At 53.4% G+C, this 14,884-nt stretch overlaps 1 protein-coding gene and 1 pseudogene across 1 annotated transcript in view; both read right to left on the bottom strand.

The window, feature by feature from the left end:
• The window catches only part of LOC119089347 (alpha-catulin-like), a 65,453-nt pseudogene extending 52,689 nt beyond the window's left edge, over nt 1–12,764 (bottom strand).
• Nucleotides 12,765–13,516: 752 nt separating this feature from the next.
• Nucleotides 13,517–14,884, bottom strand: part of LOC119090086 (alpha-catulin-like) — a 48,570-nt gene continuing 47,202 nt past the window's right edge. The window contains exon 7 of the mRNA XM_037212880.1: nt 13,517–13,556. Coding sequence (XP_037068775.1) covers nt 13,517–13,556 — 40 coding nt within the window. The remainder of the gene's footprint in view (nt 13,557–14,884) is intronic.

Here is a 14,884-nt window from a genome sequence, read left to right as displayed (position 1 = left end):
GTTGGAGTGATTCGTAAATAATTGAACACGAGTATAAAGATAAAAACATTCGGCTAGTTCTATTTCTTGCAGAAATCTGCAAATGCCGTGTTCATTGTTCCTTTCTCTACGTTCATGGATCATTGGCAAATCCACCCCGTTGCGATCAGTCTTCTGCACAGCAATCACTGTCAGCTGTCTCGCGTGCCGACACCGCTGTTATAACATCGCCTGGTCGATTTATACACCTCGATCTATGGTGGACCTTGGCATCCAGTTAGGGTGGGAGTATATCTCATTCTCATTGTTTGCCTCGACCCGCTGCCCATCGACATGATTTGCTTGAGCCCCGCCGCCGCCGAGCCGGGCCGTGATGTACGCTCACCTTGTCCTTGGAGAGAATGAGCTGCTTGACGACCACTGTGTCGGCCAGCAGGAGCACCTTCGTGACGCTGGAGAGGAGGCAACGCGCCGCGCGGACTAGCGTGCCCTTGTCTGTGGTCTTCGACTCGGCCTGCAGCGCGCACAGCTTCTCGATCGCCGCTCCTGCAAGATCCCGACGCCATTAGAGCGAGACCGTCAGATCCCGACGCCATCAGAGCGAGACCGTCAGATCCCGACGCCATCAGAGCGAACCCGACAGATCCCGACGCCATCAGAGCGAACCCGACAGATCCCGACGCCATCAGAGCGAGACCGTCAGATCCCGACGCCATCAGAGTGAGACCGTCAGATCCCGACGCCATCAGAGCGAGACCGTCAGGCATCGCGTGACAGCGGCGCGGCCCGTCATGCAAGGATATCTCGTAAAAAACCCTAACACGTCCCATGTTACACGGCCGCTCCGGCTACAGCCGCCTGGCTGCTGCACAGAGGCAGCGCCAGGCCCTGGAGTAGCGGGGTGGCCGTGCCGTGCACGGAGCGCATCAATCCCAGACCCCGCGCGGTGGCTGAGAAGAAGCGGATGTATTGGGCTGGACGAGGGAGACGACGGGGCATCTGTGCCGGACAGCGCGAGGAGCAGCGACGACATCGCATCGACAGTGACGCGGACCGACGGTGCTGCAGTACGACCTCACCGCCACTTGGACGCCACCTCCGCCCGGCGTACGACCGCGCCCTCATATAGGTGCTGCCCGCGCCTCCTGAGTGCGCCCGTGGCAACACCGGTGAACAGAGGCAGGGTGACGCCACTCGACCCCCTGTACGTCCCGGTGCTCAGCTCAGGATTCGACACCTGAACGTCCGCTCGCTAACCAGCAAGCTGGATGAAAATAAACATGCTCCTGCTCCTGAGCTCCTGAGCAACTGCTCCTGGGAACGCGCAGACTCCAGTGCCATCTGTCTCGACTTTTGTCATCTGACTGGATCCAGGTGAATGCCGCCGCTGACGTCAACGCGTGCCTGCGGCACTTCATGACTGTGTGGGACGCTGTGGTGAGCCGCCGCTGCCCAGTTAGAAGAAAGCGCGTCTCCAAACCGCACTACCCCTGGTTGACCGACGACCGGGCTCTGCAAGAGCTCACGTTCGAGCGAGACAGCGTGCGCGACGTCTGGCTGTGTCTGCGCCCGCCGGAGAGCGGGTCCGACTTTGCGCCACTTCGCAGTCAGGTGAAGAGCCGTCTAGTTGCAGCAAGGCGCCAGTTCCTTTGCGGCGAGACTGACCGCCACGGCCCCTGGCCTACCTTCAGAAGGTTTGCCATGGCAGCCTCGACGCCGGCCGAGGCCGCGTCTGCAGTCAGTCCCGAGAAAGCCGAGGTGACGGCGGACAAGCTCATCCGCCACTTCGCTGCCGTGGGGCCCCGCATCGCGGCCAGCCTGCGGAGCGCAGCGAGTGCCGGTTCCAAAAACCCCAGACTGCTCACCGTGTGCGTCTCTGGCTTCTCACTCCGATCAGCGACGCTACCAGAGCTGTTATTGTGTGTTCAGCGTCTGGGTACATCGCAGGCAGTGCGCCTGGATGAGGTCCGACTCCAAGCTGTGCGGGAACATTTTTTTCAGTCGCCGGTCCTCGTCTTTTAAAACTCACCAACTTGTCTCTCGTCATCAAAATTCGTCCAGATAGCTGGAAGACGCATGTGTGGTACCAAAATGACCCGGCCGCCGTCTCATCCAATAATAAGCCCGTATCTCCACTAAGTGCGCTCTCTAAGATCTTAAAAAGGGTAGCTTGAACACAGCTGACGGAACATTTGAACGTGACAGCGCTGCTCCATCCATCCTAGTATGCTTTTAGAGCGCGCAGCTCAACCGAGGATGCCGGACTCGCCTCAGTGGAACGCCAGGTCACCGACACCGACGACCGTCCTGTGTCATCGGTAACGACGATCGATTTGCCAAAGGCGCCCGACAGCGTCGACCACAACGTTCTCCTCACCAAAGTGTCTCGGTATGGTGTTACCGATGTGGGATGCTTTAAAAGCTGTTTGGGTGGTCAAGAGTAGCTGGTGCGTGGAGGGTGGTTCACTCTCTTCATGTCATGCGGTGCACCCCAAGGCTCGATCATCGGTCCAGTTTTGTTCATTTTGTTTACCAACAATCTTCTTGACTCATGGCTGCTTCATCTCTTACGCACGTGAACTGCACAATCCCTGATGGACCGGGTCTCGCTGACCTCAAACCAAGTTGGAAAGTACGATGCGTGAGCTTCAGCACTAGTTCAGTGCCAACTCTTTTCGAATGAACGAAGCAAGAATTGTTTTTATGCTCGTTGAGTCAAAACAAAATTTAAGAACTCAGCTGACTTCCACTTTAAAGAAAACGGCTCGACTATGCATGCCTCAAGCAGCATCACAATTATCGACGACATAGTTGGCTCCGGTCTGTCCTGGGGTGCCCATATCTCGAGCGTTGTGAAAAAATGCAATGACATCCTCATTTATCTGCACAAATTCCGCCGTTACTTTACTTTAGATCTTCTCAATATCATCATCCAGACGTGCGTATTCCCTCATATCACGTACTGCTTGTGCGCGTGGGGTAGGGCGAACAAGAGTGAAACACGCAAAATTTAAAAAAAAAACTTTGCTGCAAGAAAAATCATCGGCTCCAAAAAACACCATCATATAACTCCGGTTCTAAATTCCATTGGATAGCCAAAGATCGCGGTCATGGTGGCGATCACACCGCGCCGTGATCAAATTGTTTAGGGCGCTAAAGAAGGCAAGCACGCCTCGGCAACTCCGCTCGCTTTTTGCCCCGCTAGCCGCTGTCTCGAATCGTGAATCGCGCGCCTCAGACAGAGGTAGCCTACACCTGCGCAGACACCGACTGACCACCACATTGAGGGCGTTCTCGTATCGAGCCGCAGCAGCTTGGAACCGCCTGCCAGCCGTACGTCCCCCGTGCCTCAACACTGAGCACGCTCAAGATTCTAAACGCGATGTGACTTTGACCACTGACAACTGATCTGATCCGGCGCGTAGTGTATTGGTAGGTCTGTTTTGACTCGACTATTTTTCGTATCATTTTTTATACCTATTGTGTGTGCCTTTTCATATTGCGCCTGTGTGGCCTGAAACCGTAACAGCCACCATGTGGATGGTTTCCAATATACTGATTCCGATACTAATACACCACACGCAAACATAGTGCTACGACATCGTTCGCCTCATCACGGCAGCCGTCCGTGTAGGGCAGTCTCGTCCGTTTTCTTACAACGGTTGCTCTCGCAATAGCCGTCGCCGTCCGGTAGCCTGTGGAGTCCAGCTGCGACGGCTACGGGAGGGCCCAGCGTGATCGATGGACGCTATAGCAGTCCGGAATCCAAACTGGCTGATTAAGAAAATCGTGGCCAATTTCGACAGCATGCACACATCGGACCTGCGAGCAGGAACTAGTGTTTAGGGCTAATCGGAAAACTGAGCGGGCCTAATGGCGGTGTTATCTGACTCTGACGACATAAGCGGTCAAAATTGTTCAATATTGGTCTGGAAACAATGCGACGAAGTCCAAAACAAGCCGCCAGTGCCAGCCCACAACATTTCCCGCATGACAACGACTGTCGGTGCTGAGTTAGTCGATACATGAAGTGTGGACATGCCTTGAAGGTGCACAGTGAAAGCGTGCTGTCTGCCAACTAGCCCGAGAACAGTCCACAACCGCCAGAGTGATGCATGGTTTGTGTTCATGTTCTGCAGCTGTCAGCCAAGTGTCTAGTCCATCCTTTATGTGCCTGTCCCGCAGCTGCCAGCCTAGTGTCTGGATTGTCCTTTATGTGTCTGTTCCGCAGCTGCCATTGTCCTTTATGTGTCAGTTCTGTGGTGTCTGGTCCGTCCTCCGCGCGCCGCCCTGCAGCCGCCGGCGTGGTGTCTGGTCCGTCCTCCACGCGCCGCCCTGCAGCCGCCGGCGTGGTGTCTGGTCCGTCCTCCACGCGCCGCCCTGCAGCCGCCGGCGTGGTGTCTGGCCCGTCCTCCGCCCGCCGCCCTGCAGCCGCCGGCGTGGCGTCTGGTCCGTCCTCCACGCGCCGCCCTGCAGCCGCCGGCGTGGTGTCTGGTCCGTCCTCTTCGCGCCGCCCTGCAGCCGCCGGCGTGGCGTCTGGTCCGTCCTCCACGCGCCGCCCTGCAGCCGCCGGCGTGGTGTCTGGTCCGTCCTCTTCGCGCCGCCCTGCAGCCGCCGGCGTGGCGTCTGGTCCGTCCTCCACGCGCCGCCCTGCAGCCGCCGGCGTGGTGTCTGGTCCGTCCTCTTCGCGCCGCCCTGCAGCCGCTGGCGTGGCGTCTGGTCCGTCCTCCACGCGCCGCCCTGCAGCCGCCGGCGTGGCGTCTGGTCCGTCCTCCACGCGCCGCCCTGCAGCCGCCGGCGTGGCGCCCGCCCGCGCCGTCCCCGGATCTGGGCCGGCGCTATCGACTGGTCCCTGGCTGGCGGTCCGGTCCGCGATCCCCCGCGGCTGTTGTCGTTTCGAAGAATGGCGCAAATGAAGCACATAACTCTGGCTGCTGGCGCGCTGTCCACCCTGCGGCTCTCTCCACCTCCGCTGCTCTAGCTCCCCCTCCCCGATCTTCGTCCCATCACCTCGCTCCCCACTCTGTGTCCCAAACTCCGTTCCCCATCCGTTCCCTCTCTTTCTCTTTCCTATACCCGTCCTCTCACGGTCTCCCTCCTCGCTCACGATAATTCTCAGGTGAACTCTCTATCCATCAATGTTTTGTTGGTGACGATGAATGTTACGACCCACCGTGCTATCCCACCCCAGAAACGGAGCACTGGGGACGCGGCAAACGGGGGGGGGGGGGGGGGGGGGACGGCCCCTTACACCCGCGTATTGCTTTAATTTTTTACTATGGATGGCTCCTGACAGGAAGCTCAAGACCGGCGTGCACGATTGCACGTGCTGCACACTCAAGCGCTTCGCCTCTCTCTCTCTCTCTCTCTCTCTCTCTCTCTCTCTCTCTCTCTCTCTCTCTCTCTCTCTCTCTCTCTCTCTCTCTCTCTCTCGCTCTCTCTTTCTCTCACGAAATTCCTGGCTTCGCCCATCCCTAGCTCTACCGACCGGCTAATTTATGCCTTCGAACGGCTTCTTGATGTCGCGACCGTTTTCATTAATCATCGTTGGCTAGGCCAGCGAAGTAACAGCGGTCAAAGCGGAGGGATGCGGGAGATCGCCCTTGCCCGGCTCCACACCAATTCGGCCTCCAGTGAACGCGCTGTGGGAGGCGGGTAGAGGCCTCTTGCCCCGCTCCACACCACCCTGCCCACCAGCGGACGGCGCGGTGGCCACGCCACAGGCAGTGGCGGACGTCACCACAATCACCACCGGCTGAACGGTGGAGCTGCGCGGAAGGCTGGTGGACTGGTGTGCCGCACGAGTGACAGGCGGTGACAGACGTCGGGTACCGACGTGGCGACGGTCACTGGATCGCCATCGCTCTGTAGATCGCCCTGACGCCGCGCCGTAAGTGAATAAATTAACAGGCTGGACTGCGATGCCGCACGTATATGCGCTGACTGTGGCTTCGCACGTGAAGCAGGTCACGTGCGCTGCCGTATCTCAAGCGAGAGTGCATTGGGCTGCCACACATGCGATAAAACAGGTGGGCTGGGCCGTCGCAGTTGAGGTGTCGGTGTAATAAGATGTCACACGAGCCGCAGGTGAGCCAGCCAACGAGCAAACGGCTGACGCGCCCCACGGCCCCCGCACGTGAACGGTAATCCAGGGCCAGTCCGCTGCCGACCGGCGGGTGAAACACCACGCTTCGTCAGCCTCGCACGACACTTACCCCAGCTGCGTCCCAGAGGCGTCAGTAATCAACCAGCAGTGAAAGAAGCAACGGACCCACCGAGCGCAACGACGTGTTGTCCGTTGAACACAGGTGGACTGGCGTGCTTCCCATTCAACTCTGGTGAACTGACATGCTTCCCATCTAGCCCTGGTGGACTGGTGTTTTTTTATCCAGCCCTGGTGGCCCGACGTGCTTCCCATCCAACCCTGGTGGCCTGACGCGCTTCCCATCCAGCCCTGGTGGACTGACATGCTTCCCATCTAGCCCTGGTGGACTGACGCACTAGCCATCCAGTCCTAGTGGACTGGCGTGAGCCTTATAAAACACAGGGTGTTTGGTGTGTTTTTATTACATAAAAGTGGACTGACGTGACATTATGTCATATAGGTGAGCTGACGTGACATTATGCCATATAGGTGAGCTGACATGACATTATTTCATGTAGGCGGGCTGACGTGACATTATGCCATATAGGTGAGCTGACGTGACATTATGCCATATAGGTGAGCTGACATGACATTATTTCATGTAGACGGGCTGACGTGACATTATGCCACATAGGTGAGCTGACGTGACATTATGTCATATAGGTGAGCTGACATGGCATTATTTCTGTAGGCGGGCTACGTGACATTATGCCATATAGGTGTGCTGACGTGACATTATGCCATATAGGTGAGCTGACGTGACATTATGCCATATAGGTGAGCTGACATGGCATTATTTCATGTAGGCGGGCTGACGTGACATTATGCCATATAGGTGAGCTGACGTGACATTATGCCATATAGGTGAGCTGACATGGCATTATTTCATGTAGGCGGGCTGACGTGACATTATGCCATATAGGTGAGCTGACGTGACATTATGCCATATAGGTGAGCTGACATGGCATTATTTCATGTAGGCGAGCTGACGTGACATTATGCCATATAGGTGAGCTGACGTGACATTATGCCATATAGGTGAGCTGACGTGACATTATGCCATATAGGTGAGCTGACATGGCATTATTTCATGTAGGCGGGCTGACGTGACATTATGCCATATAGGTGAGCTGACGTGACATTATGCCATATAGGTGAGCTGACATGGCATTATTTCATGTAGGCGGGCTGACGTGACATTATGCCATATAGGTGAGCTGACGTGACATTATGCCATATAGGTGAGCTGACATGACATTATTTCATGTAGGCGGGCTGACGTGACATTATGCCATATAGGTGAGCTGACGTGACATTATGTCATATAGGTGAGCTGACGTGACATTACGCCATATAGGTGAGCTGAGGTGACATTATGCCATATAGGTGAGCTGACGTGACATTATGCCATATAGGTGAGCTGACGTGACATTATGCCATATAGGCGAGCTGACATGACATTATTTCATGTAAGCGGGCTGACGTGACATTATGCCATATAGGTGAGCTGACGTGACATTATGTCATATAGGTGAGCTGACATGGCATTATTTCATGTAGGCGGGCTGACGTGACATTATGCCATATAGGTGAGCTGACGTGACATTATGCCATATAGGTGAGCTGACGTGACATTATGCCATATAGGTGAGCTGACGTGACATTATGCCACACAGGTGAGCTGACATGGCATTATTTCATGTAGGCGGGCTGACGTGACATTATGCCATATAGGTGAGCTGACGTGACATTATGCCATATAGGTGAGCTGACAAGGCATTATTTCATGTAGGCGGGCTGACGTGACATTATGCCATATAGGTGAGCTGACGTGACATTATGCCATATAGGTGAGCTGACATGGCATTATTTCATGTAGGCGGGCTGACGTGACATTATGCCATATAGGTGAGCTGACGTGACATTATGTCATATAGGTGAGCTGACGTGACATTATGCCATATAGGTGAGCTGACGTGACATTATGCCATATAGGTGAGCTGAAATGGCATTATTTCATGTAGGCGGGCTAACGTGACATTATGCCATATAGGTGAGCTGACGTGACATTATGCCATATAGGTGAGCTGACGTGACATTATGCCATATAGGTGAGCTGACGTGACATTATGCCACATAGGTGAGCTGACATGGCATTATTTCATGTAGGCGGGCTGACGTGACATTATGCCATATAGGTGAGCTGACGTGACATTATGCCACATAGATGAGCTGACATGACATTATTTCATGTAGGCGGGCTGACGTGACATTATGCCATATAAGGTGAGCTGACTTTCATAGGGGCCATCATGAGCTGCGACATTTGTCAATAGGTGAGTGACGTGGCATTATCATAGTGAGCTGAAGTGACATAATCATTAGTGAGGCGTGACTGTATATTGAGTCGTGGCATTAATATAGCGAGCGACGGTCATTATGTCATGTACTGACTGTATTGTCACACCGGTGGACTGCGGGTTTCGATTTCACACCGGCGGAGTGCCGTAATTCGTTTTCACACTGATGGACTGGCATGTATTAATTCCACGCAGGTGCGTTTGGCATGCAAATGGCGTGTTGAAGGGCTTTCTAATGGTGTTCTGCCATTTCCACACCGAGTGCCTCACGCGTCACACGCCCACCTGGAAGACGTCACAATCAGGGGTTTCTTTTCAACGGCGGCATCGGATGCAAGTGATTCCACTGGAGTCAGGGATTCGCTCCAAGGTGGGATTGTACCGTGGGGCGGGTGTATTTGGATTTGGCGCCGCATGCGAAAAGATTCGAATAGATTAAATATTTGTGTTGAAATCTCAAAACTTGGGCGTCTTTGGTTCCCGTTTTTTAAATCTTTTTCATTGGCTTTGGTTTCTGGCTAACAGCTCTCAATGCTTCTACTGCTGTCGCATTTCCAAATCGGCCAGAAGAATACCGGGAGATACTGACATCAGCCTGTGGAGGCGTTATAGACTGGCCTCAAAACGAAATCACCAGGCGTTAAAGCACGGCTACGACAAACTCAAGAATTTGTTTCGGAAACAAGCGCAAGTGACGGCTACCAGGATTAATTGAGCTTTCTTCTTGATATCGCTTTTTGAACGCGCCAGAACGAGTTTCATAAACTAGCGTTTGTATAAACACTATGCCACCTCCTCTTGCATCAATTTTCAGCTAGTAACCCACCTAGATCATCTTATATATACGCCGTGGTGATCGATGTCCTTAAAATTAAAACCTGGGCTGAGTAATCGAGGTAACTCTCGTGACCGTCCGTATATTTTTGTTCGTTCGTTTGAGGAGGCCTACCTTCACGAGGCTTCTGACGTATGGGGGCATTCTGGTTTTCTGTCTGCCCCTCCCACCGCCAATAGCCTGAGGTGCTGCCCCTGACTGTCTGAGTCGTTGCAAGAGCTGTTTTACTTTCACTTCAAAAGTAAACTAGCGAAACGTGGCGGTAATGGAGTAAGAACAGTAACCACTGAACTTGGTCCGACAATAACCAACGAAGTGTTATCAGACGCGGATCGGACGACTCAACAGGGATCAGGCTCCTATTCGGTTGGGAGGGGTGTGATGATGAATGCGGTGCGCGCCGATTACTTAGGTCATTTCGCGCCCATCCAGCTGCTGGGAGTGGCTATTAACCCCTACCCCCAGCCCAGCTTGGGCCCGGGCACCCTGATTTTGAGAAGAACGTGGGCCAAATCCAGGGAGAAACGCATCTGTAGACGTATTCTGGGGTAGGATTACCGTTTCTCGTTGTGAATTCACCTAACTCATGTTGCGAAACTATACCCTCACGATTCAGTCTGATGCAGCACCTACATAGAACTGTTACACTTAATCTATTCGGATAAAAATGAGCTTGCTCATATCATCCACCTATTTTGGTATATTCATTTGAATATTCAGGCGATGTCCTTCTGGATTTCACGCCGGCTTTTAGGATGCCCGTCCTGGCTTCCAGTACTTTACTCCCTGCATTCAGGATTCTAAGATTGGTAATATTCTGATATTTTCGAACCCATTGAAATCCGGCGATTCCGAATACTCAGCTAAGATTAATCTCCAATGCAATTTCCAAGGTCTGAATCCTAACGTCAGTGGCAGCGCTTCTATTGAGACGCTTGAAAAAGTGTTCGCCTTAATTTCGAACTTCTCCTTTCTTCTCCCTCTATTTTCGTGCGCTTCGCTGCAGTCTATCTGCTTCGATATATGTCTTAAATGACGCGAATGTTTTTCGTTCCAAGCGAGAAATCAACATTTCTTAGTTAAGATGAAAACAGACGCCTTGGAAATATGACAAACCCTTTTATTGGACAAGCCCAAAACTCGCCAGCATCTAACGCAATAGGAAAACATTGGTATTGGGGAGAGCCTCAAAGCCAGTGGCCCACGCGAACGGTCGGAACCTTGGCAGCTAAATGCCCTTCCACCTATAGTACCACCAATGCGTCCAATCCGTTACCACTTAACATCTGTGTCAGCAGCAGCGGCCATTGTGATCCCTTCACTTTGGGGAAGTGATACTTCGTGAGTCGTGACCGGATTTCGGACGCACACGATGTAAACAGAATTGTCCGTCCATACGATGACATGAAGCTCCGAGCGGTGGGCTGCGGATAATATCCCTATCCGACAGCGGATAAGCATGCCTAGAAAGATAAGCCGGTCGAAAGCTGTCAACTTCTAGGAGGTTTAAAATAAGTTTGAAACTTACCCGCGCCTGGCCACCCACCCACGTCCTGATGATTGGATGGAACGGAACAGGCTGGAGGAGATATAGAACATTTTATGTCCTGTCTTTCCATGCATGTAATTGTTCCGGCACGTATCTCGGCATGCGGGCTCGCTCCATTACCACGACGATGTGCCCGGTTTCTCTGATGAGTCCAGTCCCATGTAGCCCGTTTGGCTTGAGCCCGATGAATTTCGTTTGGAGCCCGTCTGGCCGAACAGATGCGGGAGGGGACGATTTTCACTGCGAGCGGTGGGTTACAATTGGGCTCATCCGATCGGAACGTGTCGGTTGGCTTCAAGCTGAGCCCCAGCTGGCCGCTCGACAGAGGCAGCTGGGGCTGCATACTGATGACCAGCTGCTGTCGAGGACCCCGCATTATGTGCGGCGGTTTACAATTGTCAGTTAGCCCGCGCCCGCCTTGGGGGAGAGCTGACTCCCCCCACCCGCGGCTTTTCGAGCATAGTTCAATGGCGAACGCCCAAAACAACACACAATTTGTGGTACCTGATTATCTACCGATTGGACATCCTTTGTGTGACTAAAAAGTTTTGGACTACCATGATAAGTGACCTAGGTCAGGTGAAAGAGATCAAACTCCGACAAACTTTGACTACACATAGCTTTGTGAGATATTTGCCATTGCTCAAATTTGCTATAGTATTAGCAAATTATCAACCTTAAGTCTTCTTATATCGGATTTCTCGAAACAGACGAGGTCAGTGACCTACGGTCAGGTCAGTTTTTGATATTGTCTCGTTGACAATGTAAGTTTGTACGCATTTGTACGTAGTTTTCTTGTTTGCGTATCAGGAAAGAAGCCATATAACACATGCAAGACCATCGTATGACCACAGAGAACATGGCCTTGACCCAGGCCATAGCCTTCTTCTATGGGTGCCTTCTGCGACACACATGCTGAGCTCAAAATAAGCAGCTTTATTAGGTTATCTTATATATATATATATATATATATATATAAGATAATCTTATATAAGTAATATATTGGAAGAACTGCACCTCGCCGTCGTGGTGCTGAGGGAACCCAATGAGGGCCCCTTGTGTGAGGTGTGTATAGCACGATGGTTTAAACTTCTGGTTGAAAATGCTATTGCCTTGGCCACGCCTGATGCTAAGAAGGGTAGTCAGACCTCATGCTTAACGCTTGATTTAAGTCATTTCTGTCACGTGACACGTAAGCGTCGCTATTGACGGCGACTTGTGTGTTCATCTCTGACATTCAAAGTGTGTCGAATTCACGCACGGGGTCAGGGCTAAGTCTCCATCGATATGGCCCACTGTCTGTATGCCTAAAGTCTTGGCATTTCAGGGCTGCGACCAGTTCAAGTTTGATTGAGATGAGGCTAGCACTAAAAGCGTTCTCTGACCCAACACTTCACTTAGGATTACCAGTCAACGAGATCTGTTGTCTAAAAGCACGAGTGGCTTCGAGGTGCTTCGAGACACCAAACCCAGCTTCTCCAGTCCAACTGTGCCGCGTGCTCTGGCCTGCACAACACATTTAGCTAAAAGCCGACCCTGAAAACGCCTGCCTCGTCCACATCCCTGCCGGCCATCTTGCCTGGCGCCGCGCTTGAAGCCCTGACTCTGATTCTTCAAAGCACCCTGAAACCGGAGGCAAGCCTCCACCGGCGCTCGCCGCTGCCACTGGACCAGCGCGCCGGCGGCCGGCCCTCACTCACCGGCAGCACGCGCCTCCTTGCAGGCCTCGTACATGTCGACCTTGATCTCGGGGTTGTCGTCACCGATCGTCTCGCCGACGGTGACGAAGCGCTCGACAGCGAGGCTGACGGCCTGCCCGACGCGCGTGACGGCCGCGCGCTGCTCAGAGCGCAACGGCGAGCGCTCACACCGCTCCGTCGAGTTGACGAGCGCCGAGATCTGGCGACGAAGGGGGGTGTTAGGCACGGAAGGGGTGTCAGACACGGGGGGCGTCAGGCACGGAGAGGGGCATCTGATACGGAGAGGGGCGTCAGACACGGAGAGGGGCGTCGCACACGGAGAGGGGTGCAAGACACGACATAGGGAAGCAGATGGGTGACATGACAAACTGGTCGGGTGTCAGGTGGGAGAGGTGACATCTGACAGACAGGGAAGCGGGCATACGGGAGAGGTCACACAGCGAAGAACGCATTCGGAGCTGGCGAAGCGACAAACGCACAGAGCAGATCTAAGACAAGAATGTCGTCAGATGCGTATAGGTAAACGTGACTGAATGGAACGGCAGTAAAAAGGACAAGCAAAAAACAGATATCACGAGGGAACCCACAGTCAGTAACGGAAAAGCAGCAGAAATGAAGAGAAAAAGGTGGCTTCAGCATAAGCTGTAAATGTCGTGAGTCACATCTGGATCCGCTAGTCCGTTAGAAAACTCCGCTAGTCCGACCGGCGGCCGTCATTTCTTGATGTCCACTCTCAGACGCTCGGTGACGCTGCGAACCGGCAGCCGTCGTTTCTTGATGTCCACTCTCAGACACTCGGTGACGCTGCGACCGGCAGTCGTCGTTTCTTGATGTCCACTCTCAGACACTCGGTGACGCTGCGACCGGCAGCCGTCGTTTCTTGATGTCTACTCTCAGACGCTCGGTGACGCTGCGACCGGCATGGGCCAACAGCCGCCCCGGCCACGCTCACGCCTGCATCCGCAGCTGACTCGGCGTCACCCGCCCACTGACGGAAGACAGACGGCCCTGCGGCCAGCCGTGACCTGTCGCATGTCCCAAGGGTCGGTGACCCCGTCAGCGGCGCGAGCCGTGCGTTCGGCGCACGTGTCCCGGCACGCCGGCTCATCGGCCGAGCGACGCGATGAGTAGTTCCCGGAAGATATGTGGACGTTAGCAGTCGTATAGATAGCTTTAGTATGAACATTCAACTCTGCAGTTCAGTAAGCATAGTCGCAAAAAAACCTTCAACACAACGTAAGCAAACCATAAAGTTCACAATAGCGCCAAACGATGCAATGTCCAGCGAATGAAGGCGACCAAAAACATCCAACAAGTGCATCGCGTGTAATCAGTGACGGTGTACTAGGTAAATCAGGCCATATATGTATATATATATATATATATATATATATATATATATATATATATATATATATATATATATATATATATATATATGTATATATATATATATAATGCAAAAATTTAGCGCGGTACATCGCGCCGTTCGGAAACCGTTCCGGAAAAACTTTCGGGGGTCAAACTGACCCCACCGTAGCGCGCATTAAGACGATAAGCCGTGGAATAGGCAGCAATCATTTTTATCCTCTGAATTTGCAAGGATTCCGGTTTATCTGACCATGAAGGCCATAAGCTGACCAAAAGGTGTCATACTGGAGCTTAGTTACCCTTTAGAAGGTCTTTTATTTCTCATTTCCCTTGTGGCCTAGCTCAATGTGGGCCAAAAACCGTGAGAGAGGCGTCGCTCACGTAGCTTGCGCCCTCGTTTGTCACGCGCGTAACAATCGCCCACTGAACGTTTCCGCGATGACAAAGGTCACATTCCCGGTAAAGGCTGACAGTGCGGCGGCGGCGGTCTGCTGGCTGCCGGGCCATCGGCGCAGCCCTCCGCGGCTCCGTCCCGGGGCGGGGTCAATCATTAGCGAATCTGTGGCCAGCCCGAGCCCCCGCAGCGCCGAGTAATGAGCTGGACTACAGCGTGCGGCGCGACCAGGAGCGTCCGGCCCTTTGTCCGCTGGGGGCAGAGCAGGTCGAGCCGGAGCCGAGAGAGCCGCGCTGGTCACGCACTGAGGAGAGAGGGGGAGCGAGGCAGGTCACAGGCTCTGGGAGGGAGGCAGAGACATAGGAAAGCAAGAGAGAGAGAGAGAGAGAGAGAGAGAGAGAGAGAGAGAGAGAGAAGAGAAAGAGAGAGAGAGAGAGAGAGAGAGAGAGAGAAAGAGAGAAAGAGAGAAAGAGAGAAAGAGAGAAAGAGAGAAGAGAGAAAGAGAGAGAGAGAGAGAGAGAGAGAGAGAGAGAGAAGAGAGAAAGAGAGAA

The sequence above is a fragment of the Pollicipes pollicipes genome, unplaced genomic scaffold, assembly GCF_011947565.3.
Source record: "Pollicipes pollicipes isolate AB1234 unplaced genomic scaffold, Ppol_2.1 Scaffold_3087;HRSCAF=3621_pilon_pilon_pilon, whole genome shotgun sequence".
In the NCBI taxonomy this organism is placed as follows: domain Eukaryota; kingdom Metazoa; phylum Arthropoda; class Thecostraca; order Pollicipedomorpha; family Pollicipedidae; genus Pollicipes; species Pollicipes pollicipes.
Note: the sequence above shows the minus strand (reverse complement) of the source record. Positions and strands in the feature narration are given on the sequence as shown.